Source organism: Pantherophis guttatus, chromosome 3, assembly GCF_059756535.1.
Source record: "Pantherophis guttatus breed Tessera chromosome 3, ASM5975653v1, whole genome shotgun sequence".
NCBI lineage: Eukaryota > Metazoa > Chordata > Lepidosauria > Squamata > Colubridae > Pantherophis > Pantherophis guttatus.
The window spans coordinates 147,636,677-147,658,560 of record NC_142065.1 but is presented as its reverse complement, the minus strand read 5'-3'; the positions used below and the strand labels follow the sequence as shown (position 1 = coordinate 147,658,560).

Sequence of the window (21,884 nt, the reverse complement as noted above, 5' to 3'; positions counted from 1 at the left end):
CCTTTAACTATAGCCTATTGGTATACAGATACATACATTTGTGTTAATCATACTTCTATCTGATCATTTGTATCATCTTTAGTTTGTTTACTTTGCTGAATACCCCACAAAGTCATAAGATTAAAATGGTTAACAGAATATAATAAATAAGCCCAAAGTTCTGATTTCAGATAAATGTCCTCAGTAGCTTAGGATCTGCTTCTGTAAATTATAAATTACATTTGCATGTTATAAGGACAACAACTATGTTCTTCCAGCAAATTACTCGGGACAAAGATATTAAGTCCTCAATGTTTTTTGTTATTTCTGCATTTAAAATTTATAATTGCCTTAGAAGAAATTCAGTCTAAGCCTTTGAGAATTATTCCATGTTGCTCACAAATTTGCAAAGGCATTCTTTGCAAGAGCTTGGTTGTGCCTCATAGAGGCCTGTATGAGACTGTCATTTGAAATAGCAGCTGAAACAAATATTTGCCAGATATAATCTTTTTAAATTAAATTAAAAAACAAACTTCATGTCCACTTACCTGTTCAGGTCTGATCCTTGCTTTTATGTCGCACTGTACCAAATAATACATTCAATTATTAGCAAGAACCCCTCCCCCCTCCAGCTCCAAGTTGCAAACAATTCATAAACTTTATTTGGTTAGCACCTCAGCCTTAAAGATTAATAATATTTTTTTCTCATTTGATGGCGATTTTGTTCTGGGTGATTTTGTGCTTCATTTTAAATCTTTTTTTTTTATATAAAATAATTTTTATTAAATATTTACAATAAATTGCACACGCAGTAATGATTGAAAAGCACATTTTAAATCTTTTGACAGTGGACACAGTTATAATAGGCATGCAGACAGAAGGGCCTTTACAACAGGTTGGCTTATTAACATTTTATTTGTCATGTTTTAATGGAGTCAGTTTAAATAAAAAGAATAATTAACATGGTGAATATAGAAAGCAGAGGAGCAATTAGTACAGTTTTTTCTATATACCAAGGAGCACAGAAAAAGCTAACCTTGCGTGTAATGCGGCATTTGTCCAAGAAAGGAACAAACATTAGAATAAACTGTTTCCTTGTTGAGCATCGAGCCTAAGAGCCATTTCAGAAATGGCAAAACTCAAATCATAAAACAATGTGAATCTGTGTTTCATACACAAAATGGTGCCATTGCCATTTATCACAATCAGAATCAATGCTATTTCCCAGGGAGAAAGAGACTGCAAATAAACTGGATAATGGCCACTGTTTAGCACACACCAATTTGCCACTAAGCCTCATTGAAATCTCAATAAGACTTGCATTGAATCAATCATAAAAATCACATGAGATATTGAATGTTGTCTAACATTCACATATAGAAGTTTACTCTTGGAACGCAGAAATGGCAAAGCTCAAATCATAAAACAATGTGAACCTGTGTGTTTCATACATAAAATGGTGCCATTGCCATTTATCACAATCGGATTCAATGCTATTTCCCAGGGAGAGACTGCAAATAAAATGGATAATGGCCACTGTTTAGCACACACCGATTTGCCACTAAGCCTCATTGAAATCTGAATAAGATTGCATAGGACTTGCATTGAATCGATCATAAAAATCACATAGAGATTAAACTGTTGTCTAACATTCACACATATAAGTTTAACTCTTGGAACATCCTTTTTTTTTTTTTACAAGATCCTTCCAATTACATTGCTAAACTTCTGTTTTCTCAAACTATACAAATACATGTATTTTAGTTTGTGTTAGTGTCTTGCATTCCATGATTAGCTGAAAGAATACATTGAAATGAACCAAACCACAGCTTCAGTTCACCATTAACACAGCGAATAACTTTTAGCTTTGGAGCAAATGACTGGCTCAGTTCTACTTAATTAGATAAAACTGACACAGGTGCACAAGCAGTAAGTATAGTACATTTTTAATTCTTTTATCAAATTTTGAAACCATCGACCCTCCCTCACTCCACAAAGTTTTGGATGGGAATGACATATGTAAAATGCAAGATTGTTTTTGCTCTTATCTCATCTGCATTGTATCTTGTGCCCAAGATGGTAGAACGACTGCACCATGTGATACAAATAAACAGAGGGAAGAGTTTATTGATTACCTGGTTGCAGCTGCCATTATTTTTTTTTGTCCTGCCCTGCAGATATCACCGATGTCACAGGTTCATCAATTTGGCATCAAGAAAACTAACTGCCTTCATCCCTGTCCCCAGGGCCTTCTCCTTTTATGAGCTCATCAAAGTTCACTAGGAAGGACATACCTGTGAATCAATCTGTGACTTTTTAATTTTGATTGTTTTTAATAGCTTTACACCAGGTGACAGAAGAGTATGTAGACAGAAAACTGACAGATTTCTTGTTATATAATTCAGAAAAGACTTGGGACTCTGTATCAAGCATACATATAATGTGCAAAATGATGCTACATTCTGGGAAGCAGTATTATTCGTACCAAAGTTGTACCCAGCAGCATCACTTGTGGGACAGTGTTAGCTGTATCTCAGGATGTCAGGAAAAAGTGGCTTCCCGGTTTCCCTTTGAAAACACACACACACACAAAGCTTCCCTAACGTATTCTACTTTACTGAATCAAAGAAAATCTTCACACTTAAAACAAGTAACCCTAACTCTACCATGGCATGGGACTGAGATAGTTGATGGTCCAGCTCTCCCTAGTTACATCTACCTGTTCCATCGGATTAGAATCTCAAAATTCACATTTGCAAACTTTATTCCAGGAGGAATAAAAGACTGGTTATTTGTTTTGATAAACAGAAATGGTACCTATAACCGTTTTTGAGGTGCATGAAAAAAAAACCAAACCCCTGACATTATTAAGCATGTCATGTCAGCATGTAAACCCTGTAAGGCAAACATTGTGTCTGTGGTTAAGTGAGAAAACCTGAGTCCAATTACTCTGAATACACTGAATACAATTGGCATTATTTCAAGTACTTGCTTCTACCAGGTACAGCTAGAAGTGGTTTTTTTTTTTCTTAAAAACAACAACAAAACAAAACAGATGTTTATTGGTAAGATCTTGAATTCAAGGACTGAGCATTGCATGTTAATTTTTTTTAAGGGCAAAAGCCCAGTTGACAAATACTACAACAATCCTAAACCCTGTTTGATATATGCTGCAAAGAACAACAGCAGCCACAAAAAATGAACAATAAGGCAACCACTGCATACAGCTGAATGGTAGGATGTCATGGGGAGGAAGGGAATAAGCTACAAATCCACTTGTGAGCTTCTCAATACTGAACAGATCGTTAAAAGCCGTTTACCTATTCAAATGCTACTAGAAAATAAATAAAATCAATGAAGTTCTTCATCCACATTTAAGCCTCCAAAAAAGCTTTTCAAGAGAATGGAGCCATCAACTGTAGGCATCAGGAGGGTTTATTTTTAGCAACTGTGAACTATTAAAGAGACTTTTCTACACCTTCTGCTCAGCAAAATTAAAAATTTGGAGCACAGCATCAAGAACGTTCAACGAAAGTGCACCATGGAGTCCAAGAAGAAGCTAGGTGTCATAATCACAATCATGATCGTTCTTCTTTAGCACCAATTCAAAGTTCGAAGTCAATATATTCTAGTTCAGTTTTAGCTACAATTTTGATGCTACTGTCTGGGCTGCTTTATACATAATTCAAGCAGAACTGTGAGCGTTCATCAGATGTAGCTGTTAAAGAGGAAAGTTGGGAAAACAACACTAATTACAAAGTTTTTGGTCAAACCATTAAGCACAACAGACTGTAGACTGTAATAAAATATAATCCCTGGAGCTATATCGGAGTTCGGTAATTAGTTTCAGTTGATTTTTGGTGCAAAAAAAAAAAAAAAAAGGCAAACAAGAGGGGGAAAAAGGTCCATTTTAAAGCCAACTGATTAGTTTCTTTAAAAAAATGATATCAGATGAGGATTTGTAACAGATGCTCCTCTTTTTTATATTAAGGAAAAACAGAAGGGATTTCCATAAACATTTACAGTTATGCACTAATCTGGCAAAATGTTTTCATTTTTAAAGAAGCTTGAAAACAGACATAAGATCCAGTGCCAATTTCATTTCCTGATTATGTTTAAGTTGGTTGATGAAGCCTCTATATGGACCTTATCCTGTGGGAGGGTGATACCACTTAGAAATATTCAGAGTTCATACGTAAAAGAAACATATATTTCTATACAAAATGGATACACAAAGAGCAAAGGTTAATTGTTATTAGTGATAGTCTTATAAAGATGTCATTAGCCAACAGTTGATCGTGTTCACCCTTGTGCAAAAGCTAGGCATAATCGGAGTGGAACAGAAAATTATTTCTGTACTTCTCTTCCTCGTAACTGCCCAGAAAGCGTAAGATGCTTCTTGCTTTTCATTCTCTCCCCCTACTGCCATTTTGTTTTTGTTTTTAAATGTTCTCTGAACTTCTTTGGAAATAGTTTGGGTTTTTTGCTTAGGACATCAGTAGAAATGAACTATTTAACCGACGTTGCTCGTCCGTTGTTTGGAAATTACCCAGGCATTTCATTTTAGCTTGCTTCTTCGGCCGGTCCCTTTCGCTGACGTGCAGGTTTCTGCCTATTTCTCTGTGGAGTGAGCAGCAGCGCATCCTGTTCAGCTTCTGGTTCTGCATTTTCGCTATCCCCTTGTTGGGATCCTGTGTCTCCAATCAGCTCTCGTAGGAACTTAAACTTTGATAAGAAGAGCTGCCAGACCACGCACCAACCTAGAGAGTTGCCAGGAAAAACAAAGGGAACGTTTAAATGTTGCACCCCACAGCCGTTGAAAATATACAGCACAATACGAACAAGGGATTGATGCCAGTGCATGCCACACTCATATAGAAATAACATTGTCCAAACAAGTTCAATCCTTAATAAAGTTACAAAAAAACATTAAGTTGGAACTGCAAAACTAAAAATCTACTGTGGATTATCGTATTTGTTTATTGAATAGCCCGAAGGCCTTTTCAAACAAAACAGGAAAGAAAAAGGGAAAAAGACAAAACAGTTACAGAAATAACAATCTAAAAATATATGATATATCACATTAAAATTTTACAATATCAGATTTCAATAGCTAAGTTGCCAAGACTAGATAACCCAAATAAGATAGCTCTGCTCTAACTCAGCTCATCTTTCTTACAATCAATGAAATTCTTTTCGATATAACTAGCTTGTATTGCTGTCATCCTTTTAAGATAGCGAGTGATAGCCCTTACCGGGGAGGAGAGTCTGCCTTCAACAGAAATGATAATTTATGCCTTATATTCCAGTGGGGAAATTTATTTATAATTGGGGACAGATATTGTTTTCTTACTTCCTCATACAGCCTACATTCAAATATTATATGCGTCATGTCCTCCACGACGTTTACCCCACATATACATGTTCTTTTGTCATACGGGATTTACTGTGGATTAAAAACTTTGCCTGTGCACTGATCACTTTCTATCTACTTTCTCTTTTAGAAGAGCAATGGTGGCACAGTGGTTAGATTGTAGTATTACAGACTAATTCTGTGCCGGCTGCCAGCAGTTCAAATCTCACCAGCTCAGCCTTCCATCTTTCCGAGATGGGTAAAATGAGGACCCAGATTTTGGGGGGCAATAGGCTGACTCTGTAAACCGCTTAGAGAGGGCTGTAAAGCATGGTGAAGCAGTATATAAATCTAAGTGCTAGTGCTATCCCTGGTCTACACTTCCTTTCTTTATTAGCCAGCTAATAATGTATTTAAGTCTTACTGATCTATTACATTCATGGACAGGTAAACCTAGTCAGTAAATAAGCAAGAAAATACCAATACAAATCTCATCCTTTATCTCTACCAGACGTTAGCAACAAAGGTATAACTAACATTTTTCCATTAATCATATAAGTATTTTATCAAAAATGGTCAAACAAGGATCAGGAGGCAGAAGGGACAATGAAGAAAAGGATCCCACTATAAGGAGGCCTTCAACAATGACTGAAAATGCTCCTGTTATGAATCAGTGAGATCATTTCTAAAGAGCTAATTGCTGAAGAGGCAAGCCTGTAGGTCCTCCAGGGAGTTGCGCCTGGGTTATAGTCTCATAACAATAAGGTCATCGGGTCAGCATTCTTTCAGCCTGTTCCATGCTACTGGGCTTTTTGAATGCTATTTTGGTGGAAAGAATGTGTGCCATCTTATGCGCCTTAGTAAAAACACAGCCCTTAATAATAATACTAATAGAGTTATTATCATCAAAAGATTAAGGAAAGGAGGCAGAATGGGGTTTATCTTTTTGGCATCAATAACATCCAGTCCCTTTCCTCTTTGCCACTCCTCAACATGCTTTCAGCTCAGTTTTGCCAGATGAAGAGATGAAATCTCAAAAAAAAAAAAAGCAAAAAGCAAAAATATAACAACAACACCCTGCATATTTTTTGAATACCAATGGATGTGGGAATCCATAAAAGAGAGGTTTTGTAATGAGGGATGGATAAAGGAGAAAACAAGAGGTAAACTGTATTCATCAGGATGTAAACTTTATGGCTCTAAACAAAAAGCAACTAAAATTAGGGGGGGGGGGAGGATAGCCAGTATAAGACCCAGCAAATCCAAAAGGGACAGTATTGTTCTCCTATTCATAAGTGACTTATTGAAAAATCCGTGTGGGTATGCATATGCAGCATATACCTCCTAACATGTGGGTTATGGGAAATAGTATGTTGGCATGCCAAGGCAGTTTCTAGATTGGTTATTCTAGCTTGCACAGTATACGTGAGCATGTTTGGGGTAAAACTGGGCCTTAGTTAGGCTTGTGACATACTGAACAAAATTAGGTTTAAAAAGTGACTGTCACTGTCCTTGGATTGGCAGAAAATGTTGCATGCCGCGTGGAGCTAACTAAATTGGCCATCTAGTCTACTTCTCCTCTACATCATAAAAAGCCTTTTAAGAATGACCACCTTCATTAACCATCTCGGTCATAATGTGGCTTGCATATGAAGGCAGCCATTTTGTGGTTTCTAAATAAAGATTGGTAGCTTAGTGAAATGCAGGAACCCAGCCCATGTGAAGATCTCTGTTTGCAGGAAGAAGTAGAGGAAGATCAACTGATCTCCAATCTCTTTTCTTTTCTCTCTCCACCCCACAAAAGGAGGTAATTGTTACCCATACAAGGTTCTCTTCCCAATCACTCTGCATGTTGCAATTCTTGCAACATAGGTATGGAAATCATGATCATTTAGTATTTGATTTTCAGGCTATTCAAAGAAAACTTGTGCCAATTTATACATTCAACAGAACAAACGATAGACTTATTTTCCTGGACTGCATCATTTCTAGGTGGATGCAGTGGGTGTATTTCCAAGCTAAGAGCTCTACTATAGTCTATTTCGGGCATTTTAAGTTTAGTAAATCGATGAAAAGGTGCTTATTCCATCTATTTTATTTTTGATGTTTCTACTAACATTATTCCTACCACACACACACTCCAACTGATCTACCATAAGAAGCAAGTAGGCTTAAGAAACATGCCATTACCAAATTGTGCTGAATATATACTCCGGTTCTTATAATCAAATCTAGACTGGCATGAGAAGAATCACCTAAGGTAATATCACAAGGAGGAATAAGGAATTTTTTTACTTAGCAACCTATGGAAGCTTTACTGCACAACTGTGATGAAACTCTATCGTTAACCACATGAGCTTTGTTCTGATCTACCAGAGCCAGATTAACCTTGGGCTTTTATTTATTTTTTGACTGTAAGAATTAAAAAGTGGCAGTTCCTTTTTAGCACAGCTTGATCAAGAAAGGAACAGTTTCTTGGGAGTATTTTTTTTTTTTAACCTTCTGGCCATACAATAAAAAAAATAATAATGTAGTTGTTCTAGCTCAATATTTAATGCAGTTGCCAAGTTGTTTTGCAATCCTCAATTTTCCAGTGAGGCAATTCTGAAGTAAGGTCACATTAAATATCAAGGTAAACGAGCTGCATCTGTTTCACAACTGAATTCACCATTAAGGTCATGGGTGTATTTGTGAAGCTTCAATACATCAGATCAGATCTCACAATGTTGAGATTAGTCAACCAAGTAGGAGTGGATTAACAAAGGGAGGATTCCACCAGTATTTATTTTTTTTATCAAGCTCATATTTTCTATCTTCCAAAACTGTAAATTCTAACTATTCCATTTTATTCTTTTACTAGTGTTGTTCTCTTCTTTGGTCTGACAAGGATCAAAGCTCTCGGATAAGGCAATCAAGGATAACTCTTAAAAGTAATAGCAAAAATGAAACAAAACTATCCCAATGGACCCAATTAACTATAGTAATTATGGAGAATTCCCACTGGCAATTTTTTTCCCAACTCATCCCCATCATATTAGAATTATATTATATCAACTTTAGAATCTGGAGTGATCCTCCGGCTAGGTTCACAAATGTACAAGGGAAGAGGCACATGTAGCTCCGATCGTCCAAGGGAGGATAGACTGTGGAGCTCCCATTTTAAATGGATTTCACTCTTGAAAAATCACCTTCATGATATGGAGGAGAGTACAGTAAGCCCGAGAGAGATATCTGGAAGGAACAAGAGCTTCTAAGGGATTATTCTTGCTGATAAGGTCAAAGGGGAAGGAGGAAAGCTAACAGCAATTCACAATAGGGTTTCTGGAGGTGTGAGGAAAACCAACCAACCGTCTCCATCTAGGTCGAACTTGGAAGAAGGAATAGAATATAAATAATGCCCCCCCCCCCAAATTGGCATTGCTAAGTATGCACTTGCCTACAATCCAATAAAAGATGGGCTTGTATATATCACTATTAGTGGACACCCAGAAAATGTTAATGTTAACATGCGTGCTCTCCTGCAGGAGACACAACAGAAGATTTTGATAAATTTTGTGACAAACTGCAAGAAGCACTAAATGCAGAAATTGGAGAAATGAAGTAATCTGGAATGATAAGAGATATATGCATCAGATAAAACCCAGTATCAGGAGACAGATTAGAGCAGGGGTCACCAACCTTTTGGACCTCAGGGACCACTAAATTCATCATTTTAAATCCCACGGACCACTAATATGATCTGTCTAATGACCGTCTTTGTGGGCATGGCTAGGTGATCATGTGACTGGGTGGGCATGGCCAACTCGATGTCACTCATGTCAAGGGGTGCCTCGCCAGCCTCTACTTGCCCCTCCCCTGCCAGCCACTCCATGCCTGCCTGCCCGGGTTCCTTAGGACCCCAACAGGAAGCAGTTGTTGGAGCTAAGCAGCCACCATGAGAAAAAGTTGGCAAAACAGCTGAATTCAAATTGGATCCGACCGAGAAGGAGGCTCAGCAGAAGCACCTCACTGAGGACTAGGAGCATAGACTTTCCAAGCAGAGGGAAGACCTGCAGGAGTGCAAGACCAGCTACTGGCGCCTGGAGGCTCAGTGGGTTGAGATGGTCAGCCAGTTCCAGGCCATGGGGCAGTCCCACTGGAACAAAGCCCTCCAGCTCTTCGCCACCAGTGCCATATCCCTCCAGCCTTCACCCAAAGCCCTGCATCAGGAGGCCGAAGGAGACCCCAAGTAAGAATTTCTGCCCCCCTCCAACCCGCACAAAAAGACCCCAAAGGGGGAGACTCTCTGCAGCAACACAAACGTTCATTGCATGTATCCGGCCCAGGGGATGTAGTTTGAGGACTCCTCAAGGAGGAGGACTATATTTAGTGCAATATTTATTTATTTATTTTATTCAATTTGTATCGCGCCCTTCTCCTAGTGGACTCAGGCCAGTGCACAGCCAGAACTAAAACACATACCAATACAAAATTTAAAATTTTAAAAGAATTATATAACTGTGGCCCAAAATTTAAAACATTGAAACTAAAACCCATTTGACAATTTAAAAGGCTAAAAAAGGCTTAAAAAAAAGAGGGGGGTGTCATGCCAGCCCTGCTTGATGGAAAAGAAAACTTTATTAAAAATGCAAATAATTTTTCTGCGGACCACCAACATTTTCTCACGGACCACCAGCTGGTGACCACTGGGTTAGAGTTCTGCAAAGATAATTCATTATTGCCAGGCAAGAAAAACACAGATTCTAAACCTGGACATCATGTTCTATTGCTATCATTGAAACCAAACCAACTGCATAAGAGGAAATGGAAGAGAAACACAATCCAGTCAGGTCTGTTACATCGAGGTACAATCTCTGGAAGAGGTAATGAGTTATGTCAAATATGTGAGCTAAATATAGAAAATTAAAGGGAATGGACATTGTCTTACCTGAACATCCATTTTCTGGGCGCTGCGTACACTATCCATGAATGGGTTAAATCCTTCAGCCTTTGGCAAACAACTGAGAGTAATTTTAAAAGAGACTTCCCTTTCCCTGCTCCCTAGCCACACATCCCACTCCCCTGATTCCCCAGTCTGAACGAAGGCAAAAAAACGAGACAACCTTTGACTGGTGAAACAACATAACTTTATTAACTACCAACTTGAACACATCATGGGCTGAGAACTCGCCCCGGCAGGCAACCGTATTCAAGGGGGGGGGTATGGATAGTGTACGCAGCGCCCAGAAAACGGACGTTCAGGTAAGACAACGTCCATTTTCCTGTGCGCTGCTCCCACTATCCATGAATGGGATATACCCAAGCTTATACTCCACGGCGGGCGGCTGACTGCCTGTAATGTCCTCCTCAGCCAGGACCCGTTGGAGCACTCTGTGACCAAAGGACACCTCTGCCAAATTATAGGCATCTATCCTATAGTGTCGAATGAACGGAGACAGCGATGACCAGCGATGACCGCTCTGCAAATGTCCGCTACTGACGCCTGCATGGCCCAAGCTGCCGTAGTGGCTGCACTACGAATAGAGTGGGGTAGAATCCTGCCTGGCTGCTGTCTGGAGTCCAGGTCGTACGCCAGGGCTATGCAGGCTTTAATCCATCTACTGACCGTTGAGGCCGAGATCTTCTGGCCCATGGACGACGGATTAAATGACACTAGGAGGGCTTCTGTGCGCCGAAAGGAGGCCGTCCTGCGAATGTACTGGCGTAGGGCGCGATGCACGTCGAGGGTGTGCCACTTCCTCTCCCTATCGTCTCGAGGCGAGGGGCAGAAGTCAGGAAGGATTAGTTCCTAGGCCCGGTGGAACCAGGAATTCACCTTTGGTATGAACGCTGGGTCCAGGAGTAATGTCACTGTGGAGTCTCTGAAGATGCACAGGTCCTTGCGGACCAAAAGAGCCGCCAATTCCAAGACCCTCCTAGCCGAAGTGATAGCTAGGAGGAAGGTAACCTTGAAGGAAAGGAATTTGAGAGCGACTGACTCCAATGGTTCGAAGGGGGGGGCAGTCAAGGCCCTCAGAACTAGCAGTAAGTCCCATGAGGGGTATCAGTGCACCGTGCGGGGGTGCAGGTTCATGGCCCCATGTAAGAACCCCTTGATAAGTGAATGATGCGTCAGTGATTGATATGGCTCACATCTGATGACCGTAGACAAGTCCGCTGTCTGATGTCTCAGGGTAGCTGGTGCCAGTCCTTTATCTAGCCCCGCCTGGAGGAACCCCAGAATGTCCCGAACAGAGGCTGTTGTGGGGTCTACGTGATGGCGAGACCCCCAGAGGCAGAACGCTCTCCACGATGCTTCGTAGATGCGAGAAGTCGATGACCGCCTCGCCGCCTGGATGGTGCTGACGACAGAGTCCGGCAAGTTGTCTTTCAACAGGATTACCCTCTCAAATGCCAGACGGCTAATTGTAGCCACTGTGGCTCTGGATGGTGAACCGCTCCCTGGCACAGGACGACTCAGTGTGGTGGAATCACCCATGGCTGTTCCACTGAGAGGGCCACCAGATTGGCGTACCATGGCCTTCTGGGCCAGTTTGGTGCCACCAGCAGCAGATTGGCCTTTTCTAACAGCAGCTTCCTGATGAGCCGAGGGAGCAGAGGAGTCGGTGGGAACGCATACAGGAGTCCACCCAGCCATTTGCAGCGAAGTGCATCGTGATCCTCCGCCTGAGGAGTGGGGTAGCGAGACACAAAGTGGGGCAACTGCACGTTGTCTGGAGTTGCAAAAAGGTCCACCTCTGGCCTCCCAAAGTAGACGGTGAGTTCTCGGAAGAGGCTGGGGTGGAGTTGCCATTCTGCCTGGTCTATCATCTCTCGGCTGAGCCAGTCCGCCCTGACGTTGGTCGACCCCGAGATGTGGTCTGCCTTGATTGACAGGAGGTGTTCCTCCACCCAATTGAACAGGGCTTCGGACTCTAACATGAGGAGCCGTGACCGTGTGCCCCCTTCTCTGTTCACATGCACCTTGGCCGAGATGTTGTCTGTCAGAATCAGCACGTGTTGTCCCTGGACAGCGCTCTGAAGGTGTCATAGGGCCAGCCTGATCGCCCGTAACTCCAGGAAGTTGATGCTGTTGACCTGGTCAGGAGATGACTACTGGCCTTGCGCCACCAGATTGTGAAGGTGCGCTCCCCACCCGCGAAGACTTGCGCCCGTGGTTAGCACCAGTCTGTCTGGTCCCAGGAAGGCGGAGCCCTTGAGGAGCGCGGGGGTTGACCACGTGAGTGAGCAACGGACCTGGCCGGGGAGACTCACTTCTCGCTTCAAGTTGGCTTTTCCCGCTCGCTGGAAGGGTAGGAGAAACCACTGGAGCGCCCTCGAGTGTCTGCGTGCCCATGGTACGATGCTAAAGCAGGAGACCATCTTCCCGAGAAGACAGGACAGCTGAAGTATCGGCACTCTCCTCATTGTCATTATCTGCCGGACCAGCTCTTGAATACTCTGGACCCTGTCTGGTGACAGGAAGACCTGCCCTCTGGTCAAGTGTATTATTGCTCCCAAATGGAGAATTTGGGTCGAGGGATGGAGGTGGCTCTTCTCGAAATTGATCGTGAAGCCGTGGTTTTGGAAGGACTCCAGGACCAGCTCCATGTCCCTTACTGCTTGGTCCTGCGATGACGAGAGGACCAGGATATCGTCCAGATAACAGAGGACCCTCACTGGAATGGCTCGAGGTTTGGCTGCCACTACTGCTACCAATTTGGTGAAGGTGCGGGGTGCTGATGAAAGGCCGAAGGGCATTGCTCGATATTGGAGATGCTGTCCCGCGTACTCGAACCTCAGGAACTGCCGATGCTCTGGGTGGATAGGCACATGCAGGTAGGCCTCTCGAAAGGTCCACTGACTGAAGGAGGTCCCCTTGCCGCACCCCTGCCAGAATCGACTTGAGGGAGTGCATCTTGAATCTGCGGTATTGCACTGACTGATTCAGACGTTTCAAGTTTAGGATTCCCCTCCATCCTCCGGTGTTCTTGGGGACGAGGAAGAGGCTTGAGTAGAACCCCGTCCCGTGTTGGCTCGGTGGGACTGGTTCTATGGCCCTGACTTCCAAGAGATGGGTAATCTCCTGTGACATGAGAGCTTGGAGTTCTGAGGACTGTGGGATTGCGCCTGGAACAAAGCGATGGGTGGGTGGCCCCGAGAATTCGATGAATAGTCCTGATGAAGTCGTGCGCCTTACCCACAAGTCCGTCGTTGATTGGGCCCATTGCTGGTGGAAGAGGAGCAGTCTTCCCCCTATCGGGCCCCGGGGCCTGGAGTCATTTTCCCCTCCTGGTGGCTTTGGCGCCGGCACCCCGGAAAGGATGTTTGGACTGCTGGTTCCGGCCCCTGTCTCTGAACTGCTGTCTGTCCTGCGCCCTATCACCTCCTTGGTAGTGGGAGCGGTGAAAGGAGGACCCCCTGGGCCCTGCGCTGGGACGAAAGGGCTGCTGGTATGGGTATGGTGAGAATCTGCGCTCGTGACGGAGCGAGGATGGAAGCACCTTCCTTTTGTCCTTGTCCTCGACCAGGATGGGCTCCAGTGCTGCCCCGAACAAATCTGGAGCCTTGAACGGTGCTGCAGCCAGCTTCCACTTCGCCTTGAGATCTGTCTTCCAGGGTCGTAACCAAAATACTCTTCTGGCTGTGACGATGGAGGCTAAGGATCTGGATGCAAACTTAGCCGCGTTTAACAACACGTCCGTGGCATACTCGGTGGCTGCGATTATTTTATTTACATCCTGGTGAAGCCTGGTGTCCTCAGAGGGAAGTCTTTCTTGCATTTGCCTAAGCCAGATGAGGGCCGCTCTGTTAAAGAAAGACGTCGCTGTTGCTGACCGGATAGCCCAGGCCACTGCCTGGTGAGCCTTGCGGAACGCCCCCTCCGTCCTTTTGTCCTCTGCCTTGAGGCCATCCAAGGCTTCTGTGGAAATCATCGAGGCCGAGGCTAAGGACACAACCAGTTGATCTACTGTTGGGAGGGTCAGTAATTCTTCCAGCTCAGGGGCTGAACAATACAGCTTCTTGTCCAGGGTACTGGGAGTTGTAAGTGAGGTCGGTTGCCCCCAGGGGTTCTGGATTACATCTGCGAAGAGTTGTGGGCAGGGAATACAGTCCTTTTTTGGTATGGAAGATTTGAAAAGGGCGTCGTGAGGCCCGGCTGTGGTGGGCGCGGCTACCCTGGCTTCTCCTGGCACTCACAAGTTTTCGTTAGACGGGCTTTATGAAGGAGTGACTTGAAAAGCGCCGGCCGAAACAGCCCATGAAGGCCGGTGTGTCCGGCAACAAGCCCTCATTCTCTGAGAACTCGACCTCCTCCAGCCCCTCCTCCGCTTGATCGGACTCATCCGATGAAGATGCTTGGGCTTGTGTAGGGAGGTTTCGAGACAGGGCCTGTCGATGTGGCCCTTGGGTTGTAAGGTTGGGAAGAGGCAGTTGGGATGCCTGTTGCCAGCTGGCCGCTAAGAATGACGATAAAGCCGAGGAAAACATGGCCTGAAAATCCGGCAGGCTGGATGGCCCTGGCCCCTCTTGTGGTCTCAGCCCTGCTGCCGTCGAGGTGAAGGATGCTTCCGGCTGGCGACGCTGTTGTGGCGTGAAGGGGGGGGCTTCTGGCAGAAGATGGCCTGCCTTGGGGGTGTCTGGTGTCTGGTCCAGCTCAGCCGGGCATGAAATAGCCGCCACCGGCTCCCTAGATGGAGTGGGAGGCCCTTCTCCAGAGCGAGGCCCGAAACCGGGGGTTGCAGCGACTGCCTTCTGCACCTTGGCCCATTGACGCTCCAGTGCGTTGTGGCATCTTAAGGTGTCCCTGTCCTGGCAAGGGAGTGCCTTGACTGATTTAGATTTGTGGCCGGAGCTCCCAGACTTCTTGCTTTTTTTAGGTTGTTTGTCCCCTTTGCGAGGTGGACTTGACTCCAACTCCATGTCTGAAGACAGGTAGGAATCAGACATGACTGCCAGTGAAGCGGGCGTTTCAGTGCTGTGTAGCAGAGAGCACCCTCTGGATGCTGAGCTCTTTGCAGGATAGCTCCCTCAGGTGTCTCTCTCTGGCAGGCTGCCCCGTGGGGACTGGTCCTGCTGGCTCCCGAACTGCCCAGTGAAAGGGGCGCAGTTGGCTCCCTGGTGGTCCAAGAGAGGCTGGTCTGCAAGGTTGACCAAAATGGCGGCCCGGAGGTCCGTCAAAATGACGGCCGCACGTGGCTTGAGGCACTTGAAGGCAGCTAAAGCAGCGGACTTGCACTGGCAGCCCGAGGGTCCTACCAGATGCCGCACTACGCAGGGAGCGAGAGAGAGATCTTTCCAGCTGTGCAGGGAGGAAGGGCAGGCTGAGCAAGGCTTCCGCGGCTGCGCGCTGCTGTCTGCACCCTTCCGCTGCCTCCTCCGAGCTCTGCAGGTGAAAGGTTGGAAAAAAAATGGTTGCAGGGCTTTTCCTCCTATTCGCGCCGCTTCTGAGCGGCTGTGGCAAGTCTCGGCAGTTAGGAAGAGAAAAGCCGCTTCATTTAGCGCTTGGCGTGTGAGCGTGGGCGGCTCAAAGCTCCGAGCCCGACGCCCAGCTGATGAGCGCTCTCTTTACTTTGAATCTGCAAGCAACACAGCGCGCGGGGAAAAAAAGGGATTTAATCAAAAATAACAGAAAGCCTAAACGCCCCTGGGAAAGGGAAGGAAAAAAAAACTTAAGAGGAAAAGGATTAAAGAAGAAAAATACCTGTGCTGACTCAGGAGCTCCCAAAAACTCTTCAGCGTTTGCCAACAACTGAGAGAAGACTGGGGAATCACGGGAGGGGGGGCGTGGCTAGGGAGTAGAGAAAGGGAAGTCTCTTTTAAAATTACTCTCAGTTGTTTGCCAAAGGCTGAAGGATTTAACCCATTCACGGATAGTGGGAGCAGTGCACAGGAAAATAGGCGTGCATGCAAGTAAACTATGATTTGGGAAACATATTGTCAGATTATAAGAACTGTGGTGGCACGGTGATTAGACTGCTGCATTGCAAGTTAACTCACTGCTCACATCAGGAATTTGAATCTGACAGGGCTGAAGTTTGACTCAGCCTTCCATCCTTCTGAGGCCGGTAAAATGATGACCCATATTGTTGACGGCAATAATACTGACGTTGCAAATCACATAGAGACGGATATAAGTGCTATTGGTAATACTAAAAATCAATGTAAAGAACAGATTTCATACACGTGTGTGAAATTCAACTATGAGCTACATGAAGAAATGTGATATTGTGAAAGTAAACCAAACCTATCTATCCTAACTTTCAAAGAAGCAAAAAGTCAAGCAGCAGGAAGAACGTAGGGCAGCTGAACATTAACTTTCAATATCAAACAAGAAAAGGCAAGGAACACTATCTCAGTCAAGAGTGTAAACAAATGGAATAACGTAATAAGAAAAAGAACGTGAGAGATTTAAAAAAGAAAATCCATAGCTAAAGTACAAGCTTCCAACAACCACTGAAGAGACGTGATATTATGATGATACTATGATGATACTATGATGATACTATGATGATATTCCATTCCATTCCATTCCATTCCATTCAATTCTATTCCAGCAAATAAGATTAAAGGAAGATGAAACCATACTGAAACCCTTTATAAACAAGTTTATAGAATAACTGAAACATTTGTAGAGAAATATATTCAGGAACTAAATTAAAAATTAGGTATGGCAGGCATTGAAACAGTTGCTAAATAGAAAAGCACCAGCCACAGGTAAAAACAAACAAGCATTCAACTATGTAAAGCTGTGGAGAAATGGCAGATAAAGTGGAAACAACTCTATGTCAACAAATATAGAACAAGATTTGGGGATCTAGGAAAAGATTGGTAATAAAGAAGCAAGATGCAAATAAATCTGCACATTTCTAGATGAACTGCAGTCATTCTTCATGCAAGCAAGGTTTTGCTTATTGTACTTTGTGAGATTTAGAGACTTACATGGAGATGAATAAAACACCATGTACTAAAAGAAGTAATCCATTAGTTCTGGGTCACATAAAAACAGAGTGCTCCTTTGTGGAAATGATTTGCAAACATAAGCTCACATACTTTGGGCATAAGATGTAAATGGATGTTTGGTTTTGGTGCCTTTGAGTCAGTGTTGACTCCATGTGTCTGCCTGGTCCAGTTCCTGAAGTTTTCTTGGTATGGTTTTTCGGAAATGAATTGCCATAGCCTGCTTCCTAAGGCTAAGGAGGAGAGACTGGCCCAAGGTCACTCAACTGGCTTTGTGCCCAAGGCAACACTAGAAGCAATGGCCTTCTGGTTTCTAGCCTGATGCCTTAATCACTACACCAGACTGGCTTAGACAGGATGAGGAGCTAGAAAAAACCATTATTCTTGCAAAATTGAGGGAAGAGAAAAGCAGCAGGATAAGGTGGATGGGTGGGATTAAAAAAAAAAAAATAACCAGAATGCTCATAGAAAAGATATGGCTTACTGCTGACACAAACTCCAAGAAAGCAACGATTTTTCTATCTATCCAGTCTCTAGGAATCAAAGCCAAGTTGCTGAAACTTCACTACACCACTGCTGTTACAACAATCAGGAATCCTCAGGCAGAACACGTGAGAATCAGACGTAAAAGCTACTTGTCTAGAGAAGGACACTTTCCTTCTAAGTTTTCTTGTCACTCCTTTAGAATCAGTTAAGCATTTGCACCTGGCACATAAGATTCATATCATAGGCTAGGAGAAAAAAAAAAGGAACTCCAACACCCAATTCAATACATTTAAAAATCCAGCAGAAAGGAATCAGAAATGGCAAGCTTCAGTTTAAAACAAACAAACTTTGCTAAATAAAAGTTTATCAGATAATTGTCCTCTGGAACTTTACAGCAGGATCTGGGTTTTCCTCTTTAGTCATTTGAAAATCAGGCAATTAATCTTGAGGGATGGGAGGTTCCTTAAGGGGACTGAGAATAGCATCTAAGGAAACAAAAAACTGGCCAATCAGGATCCTGGATGATCTGAGTAGAAGTCCTCCAGATGTTTCCAACACTAAATGTTTAGCTGAGTCATAGGAAAATCAGTGAACATATTAATTTGGTTGAAGCATGCCCAGACATGTCTTTTATTCAGAGAAATGATCTTCTGGATGGGGAAAGTACCCATCAGCATACATGTCATTTATTTGGTTTTGATTAATGTATTATATCATCCAGTCATTTAAAGCATATTTAGCAAGCCTTAGTCAAAATATGTCATAACTTAGTTTTTAACTCTTTTAGTATAACTCGGTGTAATGACATCACATTATCCACTGATCAACCTTTCCAACCTGGAACTAACCCTCTAGATGTGTGTGGGATCAGTAGGTCCCAAGATGAGCAGTCTAATACTCTAATATACGATTACCAAATTTCCAGTGGAACCAGTGGAGGTTCCCATTAATTTCATCTTAATTTCCTCAGAAGGTCATTAATAAATATGTTGTTAAGGAAACCCTTCTTTCATCCCTGGGAAAGGACAGTTGATGAAAGAGGTGAAAGGGGATAAATATGGAGAAATAGAAAAGAGGACAGAAATATACATTTTGGTAAAGGTTGTATATAATAAAACCTTCCCTCAACTCCATACCATCAAAGAACAGCTCATATCCGATTCCAAGGTCTGACTAACTTCACATTAATGCAGAGACACATAAGATCCCATGTTCTTCTTCTTCTTCCCCTTTCTCCAAGAAATATCTCCTCTTAACAGGACTCCCAAGTCACACCATCTATATATGTAATTTCATGCTGGCTTTATTGTCTCCTATGTAAAACCCATAAATATTTCTGGTGAAGGCTTTTACATTAATGAAGCAGTGATGAGCTTTCAGGATAAATGGCTGTGGTGTACTTCAATTTCCAGCAGCTGTGGCTGGCATCTTTTCAGAAGCAAAGTATAATAGAAATGGCAGCCCACATGCTTCATTCTGGATTTCCATCAATATATGTCTAAAGCCATGTAAAATTATCCTAGGTAGTGTTGCCCAGGTGAAGGCAGGTATTACATTAAAAATTGCCTGAGTGGAGCTCAGCAGAAGAAGAAAATTTCCTACAGCCCAGGGCAAAAAATTGCTTTGACAGTTGCAAACTCTCAACTGTCTGTTAGCAGCCTAACATAAAGTCTTGCTACGGCAGGTGGGAATGAAAAGAGTTATATTTGAAATACAGCTAGAGGGCAGCAGATTGAAGAAGGCTGTTAAATAACCACACAAAGGTATTTAGAAATAGCCTGGAACATGACTTTATTATTCCACACTATTTGGGGCCCTTGGCACTAAATTAACAATATTCCTTCATATTTAAAGACATAAATGCAAGATAAAATTAACTGGTATGCTTCACTTCCATTTGACAGGTTTGAGTTTTCAGCAACTAGCTAATTTAGCAACAGAGTCCCTCTCTTGGCTTTTTGTAAGACTAATGCCTTTCAATAAATATTTTAGACAGGTGTCTTTACAGGAACTCTCCAATAACCTCCTTCACCACCCACACAATTCATCTTCACAAAGCCCAAATGAAACTCCACCTCGCCACTGGCCAAATCCTGTTTATTAAGTGACAAGTATTAAAATGCATCCCTTGTTTTCAGAACATTTTCCCCACGGGTAAAATTTATTTATTTTTGCTATTGGATTGAGGAATAAATTTTACAACTCTCCACCCAGGTAGGCACTCGCAAAGCATTACAAGAGTTATGCGCTCTGACGTCCTTCCATTGGCAAGGATCAAACAATCCTCAGAAAGAGAAATGGGCCAAGTAAAAAATAAATAAATAAATCTTATATTTGGGGGGGGGGAAACATCTGGTCTGGGAGGGCGGGTCTCTTACTCACCACAGAGCATGAAGAGCAAGACAAAAAACAAGGTAGCCACGATGACCAGGAGAGTCAGGCCAATACTTTGCAACATCTTCCCCCTGTGTCCGTGAAGATCTAGGACGGTTTCGGTCTCCCTGACCGTGTGAAGAAGACGGAGGAGGAAGGAGGAGGCGATCGCGACATCCCCACCGGCTACGAGGAAGTTGAGCAGGCAGGGGAAGGAGCGGGGGCAACCGGCCAACTTAGAAATCAGGACAGGGGCTAGGAAAGCAGGAGAGGAGGGGGTAGGAAATAAAGGGGCGTAAACCCCAACACTTGATGCGTAAGGACCATGATTCTCCTCTCCTCCGCTCTTCCCTTCCAAGAACTTTGCGCGAGCAATCAAGAGGCAGTGAGTTCCAAAGGAGAAGAAGAAGGCGGCAGAAGCAGCAGCAGCAGCAGCAGCGGCGGCGGCATGAGTTCTAAGGGGCTGGTATAGACTAGCGAAGAAAACCGAGAATTTTACACACAGGCTTTCTGGAGCTACGAAGCAAATCCGCGGCCGAAGAGGATGGGGCAAAGGCTGGCCGGGCGGACTGCGGCTCCTCCGATCAGAACCCAGACACGGGATCTTCCTTGCCCCGATCATTAGACGGTTCCATTGTTCCCTGCGGTAGGAGGGGCAAAAAAGCGAGGCTCCCCACCTCCTCCTGGTGCAGAATGGTCTTTCCTTCTGCCCCGATAATCGGGCAGCTGCAAAATGAACGAGACGGAGGGGGGGGTGTAGGGAAGAGATGACATGGGGGGGCGAAAGTGTCGTTTCCTGTCACCCGGATGTGATTCGCCGCCGTGCCGCAAATCTATGGAAACTGTAGTTCGGTGTGGGTGCACTTGGTACCCGTCAGGTGCCGGAAAGTGGCACAAGGACTTTAATTCCCATCATCCTCTGGGAGCGAAGGCCCGCCCAAAAGGCAGCGTCCTGCTCGCTTCTAATCAATGCGGTCTAAATCTGAATCCGTTTTGAGAGGCTCTGAAAGGCGTTTGTGGCGTGGAGCTTACGAGCTATTTTTGAAAACTATTATTATTATTATTATTATTAAAACCCTTCGATGATTCTTGTTTTCTTCGGCGCCCGTGTAAAATAAACAGTCCTGAGGGCATGTGAGAAACTAGAGCTGTCACCCGCTAATGCATAAAGCATGAAGGCAATAATCGGGCGCCCACGCGATGACAGCGAAACACTGAATAGTTTCGATAACTCCCTGCTGCCGTTTCGTGGTCGCTCGCATTTTTGCAGCCCAGCCTCAAGAGCCAGGGATAGGCAAACCGTTTAATTTTCCATTTAATGGAGAAAAGCCCTCAGATTTATGGTACATTCAGAATCCAAAATCAGGGCTGCTCTAAAGCACGGAGACTCCGCATACACTTTTTTATTTTTTTTTTAAACGATCAGATGAATCAATGTCCATTAGAATGCAGAAAATATAATGCCAAGAGGGACGGTATGTCAGCACTACACACACACACACATATCAACACCTGATCGGAAAGGTGACTACCACCAAATTCTTTGTTATATTGCTATATTGCTCTAAGAAGAAAACTCCAGTAGGGTTCCAAGCAGAGAGAAAAAAAGATCAATGGAGGCTGGCTACAAGGAAAGAAGAATTTGGTGGTAGTCACCTTTCCCATCAGCTGCTAAGCGCAACACTCAAAAACTCTCTTTATTATTACCCTTATGCCCCCCCTAGCACTTTTTTTTTAAAGTATACTTTATTAG

At 43.7% G+C, this 21,884-nt stretch overlaps 1 protein-coding gene across 1 annotated transcript; it reads right to left on the bottom strand.

Moving 5' to 3' along the window:
- Positions 1-875: 875 nt before the first annotated feature.
- On the bottom strand, positions 876-21,021 carry SMIM13 (small integral membrane protein 13). The gene is made up of 2 exons (XM_034429135.3): positions 20,141-21,021; positions 876-4,739 (listed from the first exon to the last, which is right to left on the bottom strand). The coding sequence occupies exons 1-2, from the start codon at positions 20,751-20,753 to the stop codon at positions 4,543-4,545; spliced, it is 810 nt and encodes a 269-aa protein (XP_034285026.2). The 5' UTR covers positions 20,754-21,021; the 3' UTR covers positions 876-4,542.
- Positions 21,022-21,884: the final 863 nt, after the last annotated feature.